The 22,328-nt window shown below is 55.7% G+C and overlaps 1 protein-coding gene across 1 annotated transcript in view; it reads left to right on the top strand.

Annotated features, from left to right (window-relative positions):
* The first annotated feature begins 18,259 nt into the window (after positions 1-18,259).
* The window catches only part of LOC119956804 (kunitz-type protease inhibitor 1-like), a 95,697-nt gene continuing 91,628 nt past the window's right edge, over positions 18,260-22,328 (top strand). Inside the window, 1 exon segment of the mRNA XM_038784243.1 lies at positions 18,260-18,941. Coding sequence (XP_038640171.1) covers positions 18,521-18,941 — 421 coding nt within the window. The 5' untranslated portion in view covers positions 18,260-18,520.

The raw sequence follows: 22,328 nt of genomic DNA, 5'->3' as shown, positions 1-22,328 counted from the left end.
TCCTTATTAGGGGCTGGTATTAGGGGCTGGTTTAGCTCACTGAGCTAAATCGCTGGCTTTTAAAGCAGATCAAGCAGGCCAGCAGCACGGTTCGATTCCCGTACCAACCTCCCCGGACAGGCGTCGGAATGTGGCGACTAGGGGCTTTTCACAGTAACTTCATTGAAGCCTACTCGTGACAATAAGCGATTTTCATTTCATTTCATTATTATATGTGAGGTTAAGGAGTTCTGCGGTACGGAGGAATTTTTGGAGGTTGATGTCATGGTCCTGCTGGTCATGGCCGCAGATGGTGACGTTATCAAGATACGGGAAGTTCGCCCGTAAACCGTATTGGTCAACCATTCGGTCCATCTCCCGTTGGAAGACCGAGACCCCATTTGTGACACCGAATGGAACCCTTAGAAAGTGATAGAGGCGCCCATCTGCCTCGAATGCGGTGTACTTGCGGTCACCCGCGCGGATGGGAAGCTGGTGATAGGCGGACTTAAGGTCCACCGTGGAGAAGACTTTGTACTTCGCGATCCTGTTAACCAGGTCGGAAATACGGGGAAGAGGATACGCTTCCAGCTGCGTAAACCTGTTGATGGTCTGACTGTAATCGATGACCATTCGGTTTTTCTCCCCAGTCCAAACTACCAGCACTTGGGCTCGCCAGGGACTGTTGGTGGCCTCGATGACTCCTTCCTTTTGTAGCCTCTGGACCTCGGACCTGATGAAGGTCCGGTCCTGGGCATTGTATCATCTGCTCCTAGTGGCGAAGGGTTTGCAATCCGGGGTGAGGTTCACAAACAAGGAAGGGGTGTCCACTTTGAGGGACACGAGGCTGCAGACAGTGAGCTGGGGAATAGGGCCGCCGAATTTAAAAGTCAAGCTCTGCAGGTTGCACTGGAAATCCAGTCCTAAGAGTGCTGGTGCGCAGAGGCGGGGGAGGACGAGGAGTTTGTAAAACCCTCCCCTGGACCGTGAGGTCCGCTACGCAGCACCCGGTGATGTGGACGGAGTGCAAACCTGAGGCTAGAGCTATCTTATGCTTAACCGTGTGAACGGGGAGCACGCAGCGTCTTACCGTATCGGGGTGGACAAAACTCTCTGTGCTCCCGGAGTCTAGCAGGCAGCTTGTTTTGTGTCCATTGAGAAGGATCTGTGTCGTTACCGTGGCGAGCATGCACGGTCGCGACTGGTCGAGAGTCACTGCAGGGAGTCGTGGCAGGAGGTCTGAGTTGTCTTCGCTTGCAGAGTAGTCGCTGGTGGGGTCCTCTGTATTGGTCCAAAATGGCGGCGCCCGTTGGCCGCACGTGGAGTTGGGGCCCCAAGCTGGCGGCGCCCAGGACCCACACGTGGAGTCGGGGCCCCAAGATGGCGGCACCCGGGACCCACACGTGGCGTCCGGGACCCAAAATGGCGGCGCCCATGGGTCACTCGTGGTGGCCAGAGGCAGGGGCAAAGAGGTCCGTGGGTCGCTCGTGGTGGCCGGGAGCGGGGGCAGAGAGGCCTGTGTGCCATGTGGGGCCCTGGAGGAGCGCGCGGGGGGGGGGGGGGGGGGGGGGCGATCCGCAGTCGCTGCGCGGAACAGCAGCGACCGACTTTGATTGGCAGGCCACTGATACCGCAGCTCTTACATACTGCGGAGCGGGCCGGACAGCGCGGGCGGGGTTGCTTGGCCAGGCCACAGAAGTAACAGCGGGGCCCCGCGAGCTTATCGGGGCGCCCCGCAGCGCTGGCCTGGGGGGGTCGGAGTCAGCGGGGGACAGGGGGGTTGCGTACCACGTTGCCCAAGGGGCTGCCGCGCGGCTGGGGGCATATGCGCGGGCATTTCAGTCGGCAACCTCCAGAGAGGATGCGAGGGTCCATGCCTCAGCGAGGCTTAAAGTGTCCTTTTCTAATAGTCGCTGGCGTATTGCAGAAGGTTGCATTCCTGCAACGAAGGCATCCCGAATGAACAGTTCCGTATGTTCTGCCGCAGTAATGTGCGGGCAGGCGCAATTTCTTCATACTCAATCATCAAGTAGACGGCGGTGCCCACGCACGAGTGGAGGATGTGGAGTTTCTGCTCCTTGGTGGGTTGGCTGCCTGTGGTGGTGAGGTAGCTGTTGAAGCACGCCAGCCAATGTTTGAAAGTTGCTGACGTGTTTGTAGCATGCGGGCTGATGCGGAGGCAGTCTGGTTTGATCCGAAGCTCAATTTCAAAATTCTAGTTGATTAAATTTTTTTTTTTTTATAAATGTTTTTATTCAGTTTTCATATTTTATATTGAACAAATTACAAATTGTTAGGAGAGAAAAAAAAAACAAACACGCAAAAATTAACATACATATTTACAGGTAAGCATCTTCGTAGTAGTAACTGCGCCCGCCCCCCCCCCCTCAACATGTTTATTTAGTTTGGTTTTGGGCCTTAGCTAGCCATCGAACCCCCGTACCGAACCTGTAGCCCCCCCCCCCCCTCCCGCTACCTTCCCCCGACTATTCTTCCTCTTGTACATTGGCCACAAATAGGTCCCGGAACAGTTGCATGAATGGCTCCCACGTTCTGTGGAAGCCGTCGTCCGACCCTCGGATGGCAAATTTGATTTTCTCCATTTGGAGAGATTCCGAGAGGTCGGACAGCCAGTCCGCAGCTCGGGCGGTGCTGCTGACCGCCAGCCAAACAGGATTCTACGGCGGGCGATCAGGGAGGCAAAGGCAAGGGCGTCCGCCCTCCTCCCCAGGAATAGATCTGGCTGTTCTGAAACCCCGAAGACCGCCACTATCGGGCATGGCTCCACCCTCACTCCCACCACTTTGGACATAACCTCGAAGAAGGCTGTCCAGTACTCCACGAGTCTGGGGCAAGACCAGAACATGTGGGCGTGGTTGGCCGGGCCTCTTTGGCACCGTTCACATCTGTCTTCCACCTCCGGGAAGAACCTACTCATACGGGTTCTTGTTAAGTGGGCTCTATGTACCACTTTTAGTTGCGTCAGGCTGAGCCTTGCGCACGTGGAGGTGGAGTTGACCCTATGCAGTGCTTCGCTCCAGAGTCCCCACCCTATCTCCATCCCCAGGTCGTCCTCCCATTTCCTTCTTGTTGCGTCCAGTACGGTGTCGTCCCTATCTACCAGTCGGTCATACATGTCACTACAGTTCCCTTTCTCTAGGATACTTGCGTCCAGTAGGTCTTCCAGTAGTGTCTGTCGTGGCGGTTGTGGGTACGTCCTTGTCTCCTTTCGTAGGAAGTTTTTGAGCTGCAGGTACCGTAGCTCGTTCCCCCCAGCTAGCTGAAATTTCTCTGTCAGTTCGTCCAGTGTTGCGATCCTGTCGTCCGTGTATAGGTCCCTGACTGTCAGTGTCCCCCCGTCCTGCCTCCACCTTTTGAAGGTGGCGTCAGTCAGTGCTGGTGTGAACCTATGGTTGTTGCAGATGGGAGCCCTGTTCGACATTTTGGTCAGGCCAAGTTGCTGCCGCAGTTGGTTCCAGGATTGGAGGGTGGCTGTCACCACTGGGCTGCTGGAGTGTTTTTTGGGTGGGGATGGGAGTGCTGCCGTGGCGAGGGCCCGGAGGGAGGTTCCCATGCAGGAGGCCTCCTCCGCACGCACCCACTCAGCTTCTGGCTCCTGGATCCATCCCCTTACTCTAGTTGATTAAATTGATGTACCATCAATTGGACTCGAGTCGTGAAGAAGTTCCATATATCAGGCTTTAATCAACTAGTTGTGTGCCCGGCAATCGACATACAGAGAAAGGCCGACTGCTGGGTCCTATGGGTTCTTATACCCCGCCTCGTAGGCGGGACTACTTGCCTCTCGGCCAATGGGTGCGCAGTCACATGACTAGCCTCAACCAATCAGCCGAGGGGCACATGACCGATCTGAGCCAATGGGCAGCGAGTGCTCTGCACCAATGGCAGATAGGTACCGTAAACCTCCTAGTTACACCACCACAAGAGGTGACTTAATTGAGGCATTCAAGATGATCAGAGGATTAGATAGGGTGGACAGTGAGAGTCTTTTTCCTTGGACAGTGATGGCTAGCACGAGGGGCTTTAAATTGAACGGAGATAGATATAGGACAGATGTCAGAGGTAGGTTCTTTACTCAGAGAGTAGTAAGGGTGTGGAATGCCCTGCCTGCAACTGTAGTGGACTCGCTGACATTAAGGGCATTTAAATGGTCATTGGATAAACATATGGATGATAAGCGAATAGTGTAGATGGGCTTTAGAGTGGTTCCACAGGTCGGCGCAACATCGAGGGCCGAAGGGCCTGTACTGCCCTGTAATGTTCTATGTTTTATGTTCACACTGATTCTCACTAGGGTACTGGGTCCCACACACACTGACTCTCATTGGGATACAGGGTCCCGCCAAAACACACTGACTCTCACTGGGGTACAGGGTCTCACACACACACTGACTCTCACTGGGATACAGGGTCCCGCCAAAACACACTGACTCTCACTGGGGTACAGGGTCTCACACACACACTGACTCTCACTGGGGGACAGGGTCCCGCCAAAACACACTGACTCTCACTCGGGTACAGGGTCTCACACACACACTGACTCTCACTGGGGTACAGGGACTCACACACTGACTCTCATTGGGGTACAGGGTCCCACCAAAACACACTGACTCTCACTGGGGTACAGGGTCTCACACACACACTGACTCTCACTGGGGTACAGGGTCTCACACACTGACTCTCACTGGGGTACAGGGTCCCACCAAAACACACTGACTCTCACTGGGGTACAGGGTCTCACACACTGACTCTCACTGGGATACAGGGTCCCACCAAAACACACTGACTCTCACTGGGATACAGGGTCACACACACTGACTCTCACTGGGATACAGGGTCCCACCAAAACACACTGACTCTCACTGGGGTACAGGGTCTCACACACACACTGACTCTCACTGGGGTACAGGGTCTCACACACTGACTCTCACTGGGGTACAGGGTCACACACACTGACTCTTACTGGGGTACAGGGTCTCACACACTGACTCTCACTGGGACACAGGGTCCCACCAAAACACACTGACTCTCACTGGGGGGCAGGGTCTCACACACACACTGACTCTCACTGGGGGACAGGGTCTCACACGCTGACTCTCACTGGGGTACAGGGTCTCACACACCGACTCTCACTCGGGTACAGGGTCTCACACACTGACTCTCACTGGGGGACAGGATCTCACACACTGACTCTCACTGAGGGACAGGGTCTCACACACTGACTCTTACTGGGGGACAGGGTCACACACACTGACTCACTGGGGTACAGGGTCTCACACACTGACTCTCACTGGGGTACAGGGTCACACACACTGACTCTCACTGGGGGACAGGGTCTCACACGCTGACTCTCACTGGGGTACAGGGTCTCACACACTGACTCTCACTGGGGGGCAGGGTCTCACACACTGACTCTCACTGGGGTACAGGGTCACACACACTGACTCTCACTGGGGGACAGGGTCTCACACACTGACTCTCACTGGGGGTCAGGGTCTCACACACTGACTCTCACTGGTGGACAGGGTCTCACACGCTGACTCACTGGGGTACAGGGTCTCACACACTGACTCTTACTGGGGGACAGGGTCTCACACACTGACTCTCACTGGGGGACAGGGTCTCACACACTGACTCTCACTGGGGTACAGGGTCACACACACTGACTCTTACTGGGGTACAGGGTGACACACACACACTGACCCTCACTGGGGTACAGGGTCTCACACACACACTGACTCTCACTGGGGGACAGGGTCTCACACACACACTGACTCTCACTGGGGGACAGGGTCACACACACTCACTGACTCTCACTGGGGGACAGGGTCTCACACACTGACTCTCACTGGGGTACAGGGTCTCACACACTGACTCTTACTGGGGTACAGGGTCTCACACACACACTGGCTCTCACTGGGGGACAGGGTCTCACACACTCACTGACTCTCACTGGGGGACAGGGTCTCACACACTCACTGACTCTCACTGGGGTACAGGGTCTCACACACTGACTCTTACTGGGGTACAGGGTCTCACACACACACTGGCTCTCACTGGGGGACAGGGTCTCACACAAACACACTGACTCTCACTGGGGTACAGCGTCACAAACACTGACTCTCACTCGGGTACAGGGTCACACACACACACACACTGACTCTCACTGGGGGACAGGGTCTCACACACTGACTCTCGCTGGGGGACAGGGTCTCACACATACACACTGACTCTCACTGGGGTACAGCGTCACAAACACTGACTCTCACTCGGGTATAGGGTCACACACACACACATACACACTGACTCTCATTGGGGGACAGGGTCTCACACACTGACTCTCACTGGGGGACAGGGTCTCACACAAACACTGACTCTCACTGGGGGACAGGGTCTCACACACAGACTCTTATTGGGGTACAGGGTCACACACACACACACACTGACTCTCACTGGGGGACAGGGTCTCACACTGACTCTCACTGGGGGACAGGGTCTCACACACTGACTCTTATTGGGATACAGGGTCCCACCAAAACACACTGACTCTCACTCGGGAACAGGGTCTCACACACTGGCTCTCACTGGGGGACAGGGTCTCACACACTGACTCTCACTGGGGGACAGGGTCTCACACACACACTGACTCTTACTGGGGTACAGGGTCTCACACACTGACTCTCACTGGGGGACAGGGTCTCACACACACACTGACTCTTACTGGGGTACAGGGTCTCACACACTGACTCTAACTGGGGGGCAGGGTCTCACACACTGACTCTCACTGGGGTACAGGGCCTCACACACTGACTCTTACTGGGGTACAGGGCCACACACACTGACTCTCACTGGGGGACAGGGTCTCACACTGACTCTCACTGGGGGACAGGTTCTCACACACTGACTCTCACTGGGGGACAGGTTCTCACACACTGACTCTCACTGGGGGACAGGGTCTCACACACTGACTCTCACTGGTGGACAGGGTCTCACACGCTGACTCACTGGGGTACAGGGTCTCACACTGACTCTTACTGGGGGACAGGGTCTCACACACTGACTCTCACTGGGGGACAGGGTCTCACACACTGACTCTCACTGGGGTACAGGGTCACACACACTGACTCTCACTGGGGGACAGGGTCTCACACACACACTGACTCTCACTGGGGGACAGGGTCAAACACACTCACTGACTCTCACTGGGGGACAGGGTCTCACACACTGACTCTCACTGGGGTACAGGGTCTCACACACTGACTCTTACTGGGGTACAGGGTCTCACACACACACTGGCTCTCACTGGGGGACAGGGTCTCACACACTCACTGACTCTCACTGGGGGACAGGGTCTCACACACTCACTGACTCTCACTGGGGTACAGGGTCTCACACACTGACTCTTACTGGGGTACAGGGTCTCACACACACACTGGCTCTCACTGGGGGACAGGGTCTCACACAAACACACTGACTCTCACTGGGGTACAGCGTCACAAACACTGACTCTCACTCGGGTACAGGGTCACACACACACACACACACACACACACACACACTGACTCTCACTGGGGGACAGGGTCTCACACACTGACTCTCACTGGTGGACAGGGTCTCACACGCTGACTCACTGGGGTACAGGGTCTCACACTGACTCTTACTGGGGGACAGGGTCTCACACACTGACTCTCACTGGGGGACAGGGTCTCACACACTGACTCTCACTGGGGTACAGGGTCACACACACTGACTCTTACTGGGGTACAGGGTGACACACACACACTGACCCTCACTGGGGTACAGGGTCTCACACACACACTGACTCTCACTGGGGGACAGGGTCTCACACACACACTGACTCTCACTGGGGGACAGGGTCACACACACTCACTGACTCTCACTGGGGGACAGGGTCTCACACACTGACTCTCACTGGGGTACAGGGTCTCACACACTGACTCTTACTGGGGTACAGGGTCTCACACACACACTGGCTCTCACTGGGGGACAGGGTCTCACACACTCACTGACTCTCACTGGGGGACAGGGTCTCACACACTCACTGGGGTACTGGGTCTCACACACTGACTCTTACTGGGGTACAGGGTCTCACACACACACTGGCTCTCACTGGGGGACAGGGTCTCACACAAACACACTGACTCTCACTGGGGTACAGCGTCACAAACACTGACTCTCACTCGGGTACAGGGTCACACACACACACACACACACACACACACTGACTCTCACTGGGGGACAGGGTCTCACACACTGACTCTCACTGGGGGACAGGGTCTCACACATACACACTGACTCTCACTGGGGTACAGCGTCACAAACACTGACTCTCACTCGGGTATAGGGTCACACACACACACATACACACTGACTCTCACTGGGGGACAGGGTCTCACACACTGACTCTCACTGGGGGACAGGGTCTCACACAAACACTGACTCTCACTGGGGGACAGGGTCTCACACACAGACTCTTATTGGGGTACAGGGTCACACACACACACACACACTGACTCTCATTGGGGGACAGGGCTCACACACTGACTCTCACTTGGGGGCAGGGTCTCACACACTGACTCTCACTGGGGGGCAGGGTCTCAAACACTGACTCTCACTGGGGGACAGGGTCACGTACACTGACTCTCACTGGGGGACAGGGTCTCACACACTGACTCTTATTGGGATACAGGGTCCCACCAAAACACACCACTGATCTATGGGGCAGGGCTCACACATGACTCTCACTGGGGGACAGGGTCAACACACACTGACTCTACTGGGGTACAGGGTCTCACACACTGACTTCACGGGGGACAGGTCTCACACACTGACTCTCACTGGGGTAAAGGGCCTCACACACTGACTCTCAGGGGTACAGGGCCACACACTGACTTACTGGGGTACAGGGTCCACACACGACACTGACTCCACTGGGGGACAGGGTCTCACACACTGACTCTCACTGGGGTACAGGGTCTCACACACTGACACTCACTGGGGAGCAGGGTCACACCACACTGACTCTCACTGGGGGACAGGGCCACACACTGACTCTCACTGGGGGACAGGGTCTCACACGCTGACTCTCACTGGGGTACAGGGTCTCACACACTGACTCTCACTGGGGGACAGGGTCTCACACACTGACTCTCACTGGGGGACAGGGTCTCACACACTGACTCTCACTGGGGTACAGGGCAGCACACACTGACTCTCACTGGGGACAGGAACACGCACACACACTGACTCTTACTGGGGTACAGGGTGACACACACACTGACTCTTACTGGGGTACAGGGTCACACACACACACTGACTCTCACTGGGGTACAGGGTCTCACACACACACTGACCCTCACTGGGGTACAGGGTCTCACACACACACTGACTCTCACTGGGGGACAGGGTCTCACACACACACTGACTCTCACTGGGGGACAGGGTCTCACACACACACTGACTCTCACTGGGGGACAGGGTCTCACACACTGACTCTCACTGGGGTACAGGGTCTCACACACTGACTCTCACTGGGGGACAGGGTCTCACACACTGACTCTCACTGGGGGACAGGGTCTCACACACTGGCTCTCACTGGGGGACAGGGTCTCACACAGTCACTGACTCTCACTGGGGGACAGGGTCTCACACACTGACTCTCACTGGGGTACAGGGTCTCACACACTGCCTCTTACTGGGGTACAGGGTCTCACACACACACTGGCTCTCACTGGGGGACAGGGTCTCACACATACACACTGACTCTCACTGGGGTACAGCGTCACAAACACTGACTCTCACTCGGGTACAGGGTCACACACACACACACACACTGACTCTCACTGGGGGACAGGGTCTCACACACTGACTCTCACTGGGGGACAGGGTCTCACACACTGACTCTCACTGGGGTACAGGGTCACACACACTGACTCTCACTGGGGTACAGGGTCACACACACTGACTCTCACTGGGGTACAGGGTCACACATACTGACTCTCACTGGGTACAGGGTCACACATACTGACTCTCACGGGGGGGGACAGTGTCACACACACTGACTCTCACTGGGGGGCAGGGTCACACACACTGACTCTCACTGCGGTACAGGGTCACACACACTGACTCTCACTGGGGGACAGGGTCACACACACTGACTCTCACTCGGGTACAGGGTCTCACACTCTGACTCTCACTTGGGGACAGGGTCTCACACACTGACTCTCACTGGGGGACAGGGTCTCACACACACACTGACACTTACTGGGTACAGGGTCTCACACACTGACTCTCACTGGGGGACAGGGTCTCACACACTGGCTCTCACTGGGGGACAGGGTCTCACACACTCACTGACTCTCACTGGGGGACAGGGTCTCACACACTGACTCTCACTGGGGTACAGGGTCTCACACACTGCCTCTTACTGGGGTACAGGTTCTCACACACACACTGGCTCTCACTGGGGGACAGGGTCTCACACATACACACTGACTCTCACTGGGGTACAGCGTCACAAACACTGACTCTCACTCGGGTACAGGGTCACACACACACACACACACTGACTCTCACTGGGGGACAGGGTCTCACACACTGACTCTCACTGGGGGACAGGGTCTCACACACTGACTCACTGGGGTACAGGGTCACACACACTGACTCTCACTGGGGTACAGGGTCACACATACTGACTCTCACTGGGTACAGGGTCACACATACTGACTCTCACGGGGGGGACAGTGTCACACACACTGACTCTCACTGGGGGGCAGGGTCACACACACTGACTCTCACTGCGGTACAGGGTCACACACACTGACTCTCACTGGGGGACAGGGTCACACACACTGACTCTCACTGGGGTACAGGGCCTCACACACTGACTCTCACTGGGGTACAGGGCCACACACACTGACTCTTACTGGGGTACAGGGCCACACACATTGACTCTCACTGGGGGACAGGTTCTCACACACTGACTCTCACTGGGAGACAGGTTCTCACACACTGACTCTCACTGGGGGACAGGGCCACAAACACTGACTCTTACTGGGGTACAGGGTCACACACACACACTGACTCTCACTGGGGGACAGGTTCTCACACGCTGACTCTCACTGGGGTACAGGGTCTCACACACTGACACTCACTGGGGGGCAGGGTCACACACACTGACTCTCACTGGGGGACAGGGCCACACACTGACTCTCACTGGGGGACAGGGTCTCACACGCTGACTCTCACTGGGGTACAGGGTCTCACACACTGACTCTCACTGGGGGACAGGGTCTCACACACTGACTCTCACTGGGGGACAGGGTCTCACACACTGACTCTCACTGGGGTACAGGGCAGCACACACTGACTCTCACTGGGGACAGGAACACGCACACACACTGACTCTTACTGGGGTACAGGGTGACACACACACTGACTCTTACTGGGGTACAGGGTCACACACACACACTGACTCTCACTGGGGTACAGGGTCTCACACACACACTGACCCTCACTGGGGTACAGGGTCTCACACACACACTGACTCTCACTGGGGGACAGGGTCTCACACACACACTGAGTCTCACTGGGGGACAGGGTCTCACACACACACTGACTCTCACTGGGGGACAGGGTCTCACACACTGACTCTCACTGGGGTACAGGGTCTCACACACTGACTCTCACTGGGGGACAGGGTCTCACACACTGGCTCTCACTGGGGGACAGGGTCTCACACAGTCACTGACTCTCACTGGGGGACAGGGTCTCACACACTGACTCTCACTGGGGTACAGGGTCTCACACACTGCCTCTTACTGGGGTACAGGGTCTCACACACACACTGGCTCTCACTGGGGGACAGGGTCTCACACACACACTGGCTCTCACTGGGGGACAGGGTCTCACACATACACACTGACTCTCACTGGGGTACAGCGTCACAAACACTGACTCTCACTCGGGTACAGGGTCACACACACACACACACACTGACTCTCACTGGGGGACAGGGTCTCACACACTGACTCTCACTGGGGGACAGGGTCTCACACACTGACTCTCACTGGGGTACAGGGTCACACACACTGACTCTCACTGGGGTACAGGGTCACACACACTGACTCTCACTGGGGTACAGGGTCACACATACTGACTCTCACTGGGTACAGGGTCACACATACTGACTCTCACGGGGGGGACAGTGTCACACACACTGACTCTCACTGGGGGGCAGGGTCACACACACTGACTCTCACTGCGGTACAGGGTCACACACACTGACTCTCACTGGGGGACAGGGTCACACACACTGACTCTCACTCGGGTACAGGGTCTCACACTCTGACTCTCACTTGGGGACAGGGTCTCACACACTGACTCTCACTGGGGGACAGGGTCTCACACACACACTGACACTTACTGGGGTACAGGGTCTCACACACTGACTCTCACTGGGGGACAGGGTCTCACACACTGGCTCTCACTGGGGGACAGGGTCTCACACACTCACTGACTCTCACTGGGGGACAGGGTCTCACACACTGACTCTCACTGGGGTACAGGGTCTCACACACTGCCTCTTACTGGGGTACAGGGTCTCACACACACACTGGCTCTCACTGGGGGACAGGGTCTCACACATACACACTGACTCTCACTGGGGTACAGCGTCACAAACACTGACTCTCACTCGGGTACAGGGTCACACACACACACACACACTGACTCTCACTGGGGGACAGGGTCTCACACACTGACTCTCACTGGGGGACAGGGTCTCACACACTGACTCACTGGGGTACAGGGTCACACACACTGACTCTCACTGGGGTACAGGGTCACACATACTGACTCTCACTGGGTACAGGGTCACACATACTGACTCTCACGGGGGGGACAGTGTCACACACACTGACTCTCACTGGGGGGCAGGGTCACACACACTGACTCTCACTGCGGTACAGGGTCACACACACTGACTCTCACTGGGGGACAGGGTCACACACACTGACTCTCACTGGGGTACAGGGCCTCACACACTGACTCTCACTGGGGTACAGGGCCACACACACTGACTCTTACTGGGGTACAGGGCCACACACATTGACTCTCACTGGGGGACAGGTTCTCACACACTGACTCTCACTGGGAGACAGGTTCTCACACACTGACTCTCACTGGGGGACAGGGCCACAAACACTGACTCTTACTGGGGTACAGGGTCACACACACACACTGACTCTCACTGGGGGACAGGTTCTCACACGCTGACTCTCACTGGGGTACAGGGTCTCACACACTGACACTCACTGGGGGGCAGGGTCACACACACTGACTCTCACTGGGGGACAGGGCCACACACTGACTCTCACTGGGGGACAGGGTCTCACACGCTGACTCTCACTGGGGGGCAGGGTCACACACACTGACTCTCACTGCGGTACAGGGTCACACACACTGACTCTCACTGGGGGACAGGGTCACACACACTGACTCTCACTCGGGTACAGGGTCTCACACTCTGACTCTCACTTGGGGACAGGGTCTCACACACTGACTCTCACTGGGGGACAGGGTCTCACACACACACTGACACTTACTGGGGTACAGGGTCTCACACACTGACTCTCACTGGGGGACAGGGTCTCACACACTGGCTCTCACTGGGGGACAGGGTCTCACACACTGCCTCTTACTGGGGTACAGGGTCTCACACACACACTGGCTCTCACTGGGGGACAGGGTCTCACACATACACACTGACTCTCACTGGGGTACAGCGTCACAAACACTGACTCTCACTCGGGTACAGGGTCACACACACACACACACACTGACTCTCACTGGGGGACAGGGTCTCACACACTGACTCTCACTGGGGGACAGGGTCTCACACACTGACTCACTGGGGTACAGGGTCACACACACTGACTCTCACTGGGGTACAGGGTCACACATACTGACTCTCACTGGGTACAGGGTCACACATACTGACTCTCACGGGGGGGACAGTGTCACACACACTGACTCTCACTGGGGGGCAGGGTCACACACACTGACTCTCACTGCGGTACAGGGTCACACACACTGACTCTCACTGGGGGACAGGGTCACACACACTGACTCTCACTGGGGTACAGGGCCTCACACACTGACTCTCACTGGGGTACAGGGCCACACACACTGACTCTTACTGGGGTACAGGGCCACACACATTGACTCTCACTGGGGGACAGGTTCTCACACACTGACTCTCACTGGGAGACAGGTTCTCACACACTGACTCTCACTGGGGGACAGGGCCACAAACACTGACTCTTACTGGGGTACAGGGTCACACACACACACTGACTCTCACTGGGGGTCAGGTTCTCACACGCTGACTCTCACTTGGGTACAGGGTCTCACACACTGACACTCACTGGGGGGCAGGGTCACACACACTGACTCTCACTGGGGGACAGGGCCACACACTGACTCTCACTGGGGGACAGGGTCTCACACGCTGACTCTCACTGGGGTACAGGGTCTCACACACTGACTCTCACTGGGGGACAGGGTCTCACACACTGACTCTCACTGGGGGACAGGGTCTCACACACTGACTCTCACTGGGGTACAGGGCAGCACACACTGACTCTCACTGGGGACAGGAACACGCACACACACTGACTCTTACTGGGGTACAGGGTGACACACACACTGACTCTTACTGGGGTACAGGGTCACACACACACACTGACTCTCACTGGGGTACAGGGTCTCACACACACACTGACCCTCACTGGGGTACAGGGTCTCACACACACACTGACTCTCACTGGGGGACAGGGTCTCACACACACACTGACTCTCACTGGGGGACAGGGTCTCACACACACACTGACTCTCACTGGGGGACAGGGTCTCACACACTGACTCTCACTGGGGTACAGGGTCTCACACACTGACTCTCACTGGGGGACAGGGTCTCACACACTGGCTCTCACTGGGGGACAGGGTCTCACACACTCACTGACTCTCACTGGGGGACAGGGTCTCACACACTGACTCTCACTGGGGTACAGGGTCTCACACACTGCCTCTTACTGGGGTACAGGGTCTCACACACACACTGGCTCTCACTGGGGGACAGGGTCTCACACATACACACTGACTCTCACTGGGGTACAGCGTCACAAACACTGACTCTCACTCGGGTACAGGGTCACACACACACACACACACTGACTCTCACTGGGGGACAGGGTCTCACACACTGACTCTCACTGGGGGACAGGGTCTCACACACTGACTCTCACTGGGGTACAGGGTCACACACACTGACTCTCACTGGGGTACAGGGTCACACACACTGACTCTCACTGGGGTACAGGGTCACACATACTGACTCTCACTGGGTACAGGGTCACACATACTGACTCTCACGGGGGGGACAGTGTCACACACACTGACTCTCACTGGGGGGCAGGGTCACACACACTGACTCTCACTGCGGTACAGGGTCACACACACTGACTCTCACTGGGGGACAGGGTCACACACACTGACTCTCACTCGGGTACAGGGTCTCACACTCTGACTCTCACTTGGGGACAGGGTCTCACACACTGACTCTCACTGGGGGACAGGGTCTCACACACACACTGACACTTACTGGGGTACAGGGTCTCACACACTGACTCTCACTCAGGTACAGGGTCTCACACACTGACTCTCACTGGGGGACAGGTTCTCACACACACTGACTCTCACTGGGGGGCAGGGTCACACACACCGACTCTCACTGGGGTACAGGGCCACACACACTGACTCTTACTGGGGTAAAAGGGCCACACACACTGACTCTTACTGGGGTACAGGGTCACACACACTGGCTCTCACTGGGGGACAGGGTCTCACACACTGACTCTCACTGGGGGACAGGGTCTCACACACTGACTCTCACTGGGGGACAGGGTCACACACACACACTGACTCTCACTGGGGGACAGGGTCTCACACACTGACTCTCACTGGGGGGCAGGGTCACACACACCGACTCTCACTGGGGTACAGGGCCACACACACTGACTCTTACTGGGGTAAAAGGGCCACACACACTGACTCTTACTGGGGTACAGGGTCACACACACTGGCTCTCACTGGGGGACAGGGTCTCACACACTGACTCTCAATGGGGGACAGGGTCTCACACACTGACTCTCACTGGGGGACAGGGTCTCACACACTGACTCTCAGTGGGGTACAGGGTCACACACACTGACTCTCACTGGGGGACAGGGCCACACACACTGACTCTTACTGGGGTACAGGGTCACACACACTGACTCTCACTGGGGTACAGGGTCGCACACACTGACTCTCACTGGGGGACAGGGTCACACACACACACTGACTCTCACTGGGGGACAGGGTCTCACACACTGACTCTCACTGGGGGACAGGGTCACACACACACACTGACTCTCACTGGGGGACAGGTTCTCACACTGACTCTCACTGGGGGACAGGTTCTCACACACTGACTCTCACTGGGGGACAGGTTCTCACACACTGACTCTCAGTGGGGTACAGGGTCACACACACTGACTCTCACTGGGGGACAGGGTCTCACACACAATGACTCTCACTGGGGTACAGGGTCTCACACACACTGACTCTCACTGTGGGGCAGGGTCTCACACTCTGACTCTCACTGGGGGACAGGGTCTCACACACTGACTCTCACTGGGGGACAGGGTCACACACACTGACTCTCACTGGGGGACAGGGTCTCACACACACTGACTATCACTGGGGTACAGGGTCACACACACTGACTCTCACTGGGGGACAGGGTCACACACACTGACTCTCACTGGGGGCTAGAGTCTCTCACACTGTCCCTCACTGGGGGACGGGGTCTCACACACTGACTCTCACTGGGGACAGGAACACGCTGATCTCACTGGGGTACAAGGTTTCACACACTGACTCTCACTGGGGTACAAGGTCACATACACTGACTCTCACTGGGGGACAGGGTCACACACACTGACTCTCACTGGGGGACAAGGTCACACACACTGACTCTCACTGGGGTACAGGGTCTCACACACTGACTCTCACTTGGGTACAGGGTCTCACACACTGACTCTCACTTGGGCACAGGGTCTCACACACTGACTCTCACTTGGGTACAGGGTCTCACACACTGACTCTCACTGGGGGACAGGGTCACACACACTGACTCTCACTGGGGTACAGGGTCTCACACACTGACTATCACTGGGGTACAGGGTCTCACACACTGACTCTCACTGGGGTACAGGGTCACACACACTGACTCTCACTGGGGGACAGGGTCACACACACTGACTCTCACTGGGGGCCAGAGTCTCTCACACTGTCTCTCACTGGGGGCCAGGGTCACACACACTGACTCTCACTGGGGGACGGGGTCTCACACACTGACTCTCACTGGGGACAGGAACACGCACACACACCGACTCTCACTGGGGTACAAGGTTTCACACACTGACTCTCACTGGGGTACAGGGTCTCACACACTGACTCTCACTGGGGTACAGGGTCACACACACTGACTCTCACTGGGGGCCAGGGTCTCACACACTGTCTCTCACTGGGGGCCAGGGTCTCACACACCGACTCTCACTGGGGTACAGGGCCACACACACTGACTCTTACTGGGGTACAGGGTCACACACACTGGCTCTCACTGGGGGACAGGGTCTCACACACTGACTCTCACTGGGGGACAGGGTCTCACACACTGACTCTCACTGGGGGACAGGGTCTCACACACTGACTCTCACTGGGGGACAGGGTCACACACACACTGACTCTCACTGGGGGACAGGGTCTCACACACTGACTCTCACTGGGGGACAGGGTCACACACACACACTGACTCTCACTGGGGGACAGGGTCTCACACACTGACTCTCACTGGGGGACAGGGTCACACACACACACTGACTCTCACTGGGGGACAGGTTCTCACACTGACTCTCACTGGGGGACAGGGTCTCACACACTGACTCTCACTGGGGGCCAGAGTCTCTCACACTGACTCTCACTGGGGGACAGGGTCACACACACTGACTCTCACTGGGGGCCAGAGTCTCTCACACTGTCTCTCACTGGGGTACAGGGTCACACACACTGACTCTCACTGGGGGCCAGGGTCTCACACACACAAACTGACTCTCTTTGATACGTGTAAGTTTCCAGTTCATGACGCTTGTTGCTACATCGACGTTGTGTGACTGTGTGATGAGTGTAGTCAGCCTGGCTCAGTTAGCAGTGAGTGGAGTTCAGGGCAGGGTGTTGGGTTACACTTCCTGTTGTGTAGGTGAGCTGGAGTCTGTGCATTGTGTTGGGTGTGGAGCAGTCTGCCTTGCCCTAGTTCCGGATTCACCTGGTGTAGCCAGCGCCCCACATTCAGTTTCAGTCTTTGAGTTGAGGGGAGTTTCTCCGGCTCGGCCACACCATGTACCCCAGGCTCCTGCCTATCCTCCTCCTGCTGAGCCCTGCTCTCTCGCAGCTGGACCCCTCCTCCGCCCACAACCAGTGTCTGCAGCAGTACCGCCTGGGTCGGGATGACTTCGTGCTGGACACCGATGACTCTGTGGCTGCCGGGGCCACCTTCCTGGGAGCCCCCATTGTCAACAGGGCCAGGGAATGTGTGTCCCTCTGCTGCCGGACCCGGGGCTGTAATGTGGTCCTGCTGGAGGACGTGAAGCAGCAGAGCCAGAGGGAGCCCATGCTCAGGTTGGTCAAAGGCTGCTTCCTCTTCAACTGCCTCTACAACCAGGTGTACGTCTGCAGGTTCTTCAGGAGGGAAGGGTACAGCAACTTCATCCAGAGGACTGTGTACGAGGACTACATCAGGCCACGGGAGCCCACTGCCGGTGAGTGACTTTTTTTTAACCCCTTCACTTCAAACACCCCTTTGTACGCCCACTCCTTGTCCTGGACAGGCCCTTGACACATTCTCCCTCTGTCCCCTCACTCTCTGTTCCCTCACTCTCTGTGTGCCCTCTGTCCCCTCACCCTCTGTGTGCACTCTGTCCCCGCACTGTCTGCCTTCTGTCCCCTCACCCTCTGTCCCCTCGACCTCTGCCCGCACCCTGTCCCCTCGACCTCTGCCCGCACCCTGTCCCCTCACCCTCTGCCGCACCCTGTCCCTTCGCCCTCTGCCCGCACCCTGTCCCCTCGCCCTCTGCCCGCACCCTGCCTCCTCACCCTCTGCCTGCACCCTTGCCCCTCGCCCTCTGCCTGCACCCTGACCCCTCGCCCTCTGCCTGCACCCTGGCCCCTCGCCCTCTGCCCGCACCCTGTCCCCTCGCCCTCTGCCCGCACCCTGTCCCCTCGCCCTCTGCCCGCACCCTGTCCCCTCGCCCTCTGCCCGCACCCTGTCCCCTCACCCTCTGCCCACACCCTGTCCCCTCACCCTCTGCCCACACCCTTTCCTCATTTATTGCCGCACAGCAGGATTCCTCAAACGCCAGTGTGGCGACAATCAGATAATCTGCTTTTAGTGATGCTGTTTCTCAGAGAACAATACAGGATTTTTCCACCCCGCGTGGGCCTGGGTTTAATGTCACCCGCCAATGACCGAGGTTTGATGTTCAAGTCTCCAGCGTGGAACTTGAACCTTCTGACACAGAGACAGTGCTACCCAGTAAGCCACAACTAAAATTACATTCTTAAACTGACCTATGAGGAACAGGTATTCATTCATGGAGGCTGGTGTTTGCACAACCCATTGAGTTGTAATTATGGCCTTCAGGGTTAGGCTTTTGATTTAATGTCGATTGAGCAGTTTAGGCCTCTACTGTCTCGAGTTTAGAAGAATGAGAGGAGTTCTAACTGAGGATATAAGATGATCAAAGGTATTGACAAAGTAGACTTAGAGCGGATGCTTCCTCTGGTGGGGCATTCTAGAACGAGAGGTCATAGTTTTAGGATAAGGGGTAGCAGATTTAAAACGGTGATGAGGAGAAATCACTTCTCTAAAAGGGGTGTGAATCTGTGGAATTTGCTACCCCAGAGGGTGGTGAATGTGGGACTTTGAGTCAATTTGAGGAGATATACAGATTTGAAATTAGTAATGGCTTGAAGGGTTATGGATAAAGGGCAGGAAAGTGGAGTTGAGGCTGAGGTGAGATCAGTCATGATTGCATTGAATGGCAGAGCGGTCTCAAGGGGCTGAACTGCCTTCCCCTACTAGTTCTTATGTAAACTACAAATTGTAAAGAATGTAAACCCCCGTCAATTTCTGCTGGTGAGATCGTAGCTCTGTTCATTCCTGTTCCCCTCCTCATCTATACATGGCGAATGAAAGGGATGGGAAAGGGGAAGATGATGAAAAATGCACTCTTGAGCTGCTATTGGGCAGAGGACTGATCACAACAACCGTGTGCCCCCAAGGTAATTAATTAGCCCTTGTCAACCTGGCACTTGGGTGCCAGCATCAGCAGCTGGTGAGGGTAATCATTAATGACCGAAGGCACACACTTCATCGGCTGATCCTATATTTTCGCTCTTGCATTCAAACCGTTTCCACGTCTTCCCATTGACCCGCACCAGGCAGCTGCAAGAGGGAAACTAGTGTTTATCCTGCGGAGAGTAGATTATCCCTCTTGGGCATCGCTACTCAGATGGATGAATGCTTAGTCGGGAAATGAGGAAGCTGTTAGTCCCTGTGGAACTGCACCTTAGTGTGAGTGAACAGCTCAAAGCGCAGAGTGGAAGACTGAAGCATGCTGAGGTTAAACATCGATGCGTCTTCCAGCTCGGCAATGACTCGTGAATAATAAGGCGGCACGGTAGCACGGTGGTTAGCACTCTTGTTCACAGTGCCAAGGTCCCAGGCTCGATTCCTGGCTTGGGTCGCTGTCTGTGTGGCGTCTGCACGTTCTCTCCGTGTCTGCGTGTGTTTCCTCCGGGTGATCCGGTTTCCTCTCACAAGTCTCGAAAGACGTGCTTGTTAGGTGAATTGGACATTCTGAATTGTCCCTCAGTGTACCCAAACAGACGCCCAAGTGTGGCGACTGGGGGATTTTCACAGTAACTTTAAGTGCAGTGTTAATGTATGCTGACCTGTGACACTAAAAAGATTATTAATATTTAATTGGCACCAGCGTTCTTTATGAAAGCTCCACAGCACATTGAGGGAAAGAACTTCCTGTTGCGCTCATTTCACAACTTCAGCACTGTGTTTTACACTCAAGGAGGTACTTTAAAAGTGTCATAATTCTTGTCGGAAACACAGTATCCAGTTTGTGCACAGGAAGATCCCACATTGCTGTTGCTGGCAGAGGGAGATGACTGGATGGTAGTGTGTATAGAATTCTAGCTGAAGTGGTTCTTGAAGCTGGGTCCTGTGAGTCCCATTGACATTCCTGTATAATTTCTGCCTTGGTGCAGTCATTTCAGTTTCTACCTTATTCCTTGTGTGATTGTTAGGTGCTTGCAAATTCCTCCAGTATGTTTTCACTTGTCTTCGCTTTGTGCCTAGTTCCTGATTCCCATGAAACTGCCTTCCCTCCCCAGTCATGGAGAAATATTCTAACGCAAGCTGTCGCTCATCACACAGTGAGTCAGTGTCTGTATTAGTCACACAGGAAGTTGTGTACTGATTAATCTCACCAATGTAATTTTTTGTTTGTTAACTTTCCCTCCCTCCCTCTCTCTCCGAATGCACTAGCTTGGGTTACAATATAATTGTATGGCTGCGGAAACCTCTTGGGCACGGTAGCACAGTGGTTGGTACTATTGCTTCACAGCGCCAGGGACCCCAGTTTGACTCCCGGCTTGGGTCACTGTCTGTGCAGAGTCTGCACGTTCTCCCCGTGTCTGTGTGGGTTTCCTCCGGGTGCTCTGATTTCCTCCCACAAGTCCTTAAAGACTTGTTAGGTGAATTGGGCATTCTGAATTCTCCCTCAGTGTACCTGAACAGGCGCCGGAGTGTGGCAACTAGGGGATTTTCACAGCAACTTCATTGCAGTGTTAATGTAAATCTACTTGTGACACTAATAAAGATTATTATTGTCTCCATGACCAGGATTGGCAAGCTATTTGAATGAAGATATCACAGCTAAATCCCAACCTTCGTCCAGCATTCTTATGTGCGCTTATAGGAGGAGCTGATGACTCGTTTGATCAGGGTAGTTTATAATTCATCTTGGTACTCCTGGGCTAAGTAGATACAAATGTCACCTGGTGTTCTTTGGTTGTATCAAAGCGTAACATTAGTTCAAGATGGCCGCCCAGCAACACTATCCTAGGGCAAT

Source organism: Scyliorhinus canicula, chromosome 2 (genome assembly GCF_902713615.1).
Source record: "Scyliorhinus canicula chromosome 2, sScyCan1.1, whole genome shotgun sequence".
Taxonomy (NCBI): domain Eukaryota; kingdom Metazoa; phylum Chordata; class Chondrichthyes; order Carcharhiniformes; family Scyliorhinidae; genus Scyliorhinus; species Scyliorhinus canicula.
This window is presented reverse-complemented; position numbering and strand designations above follow the sequence as displayed.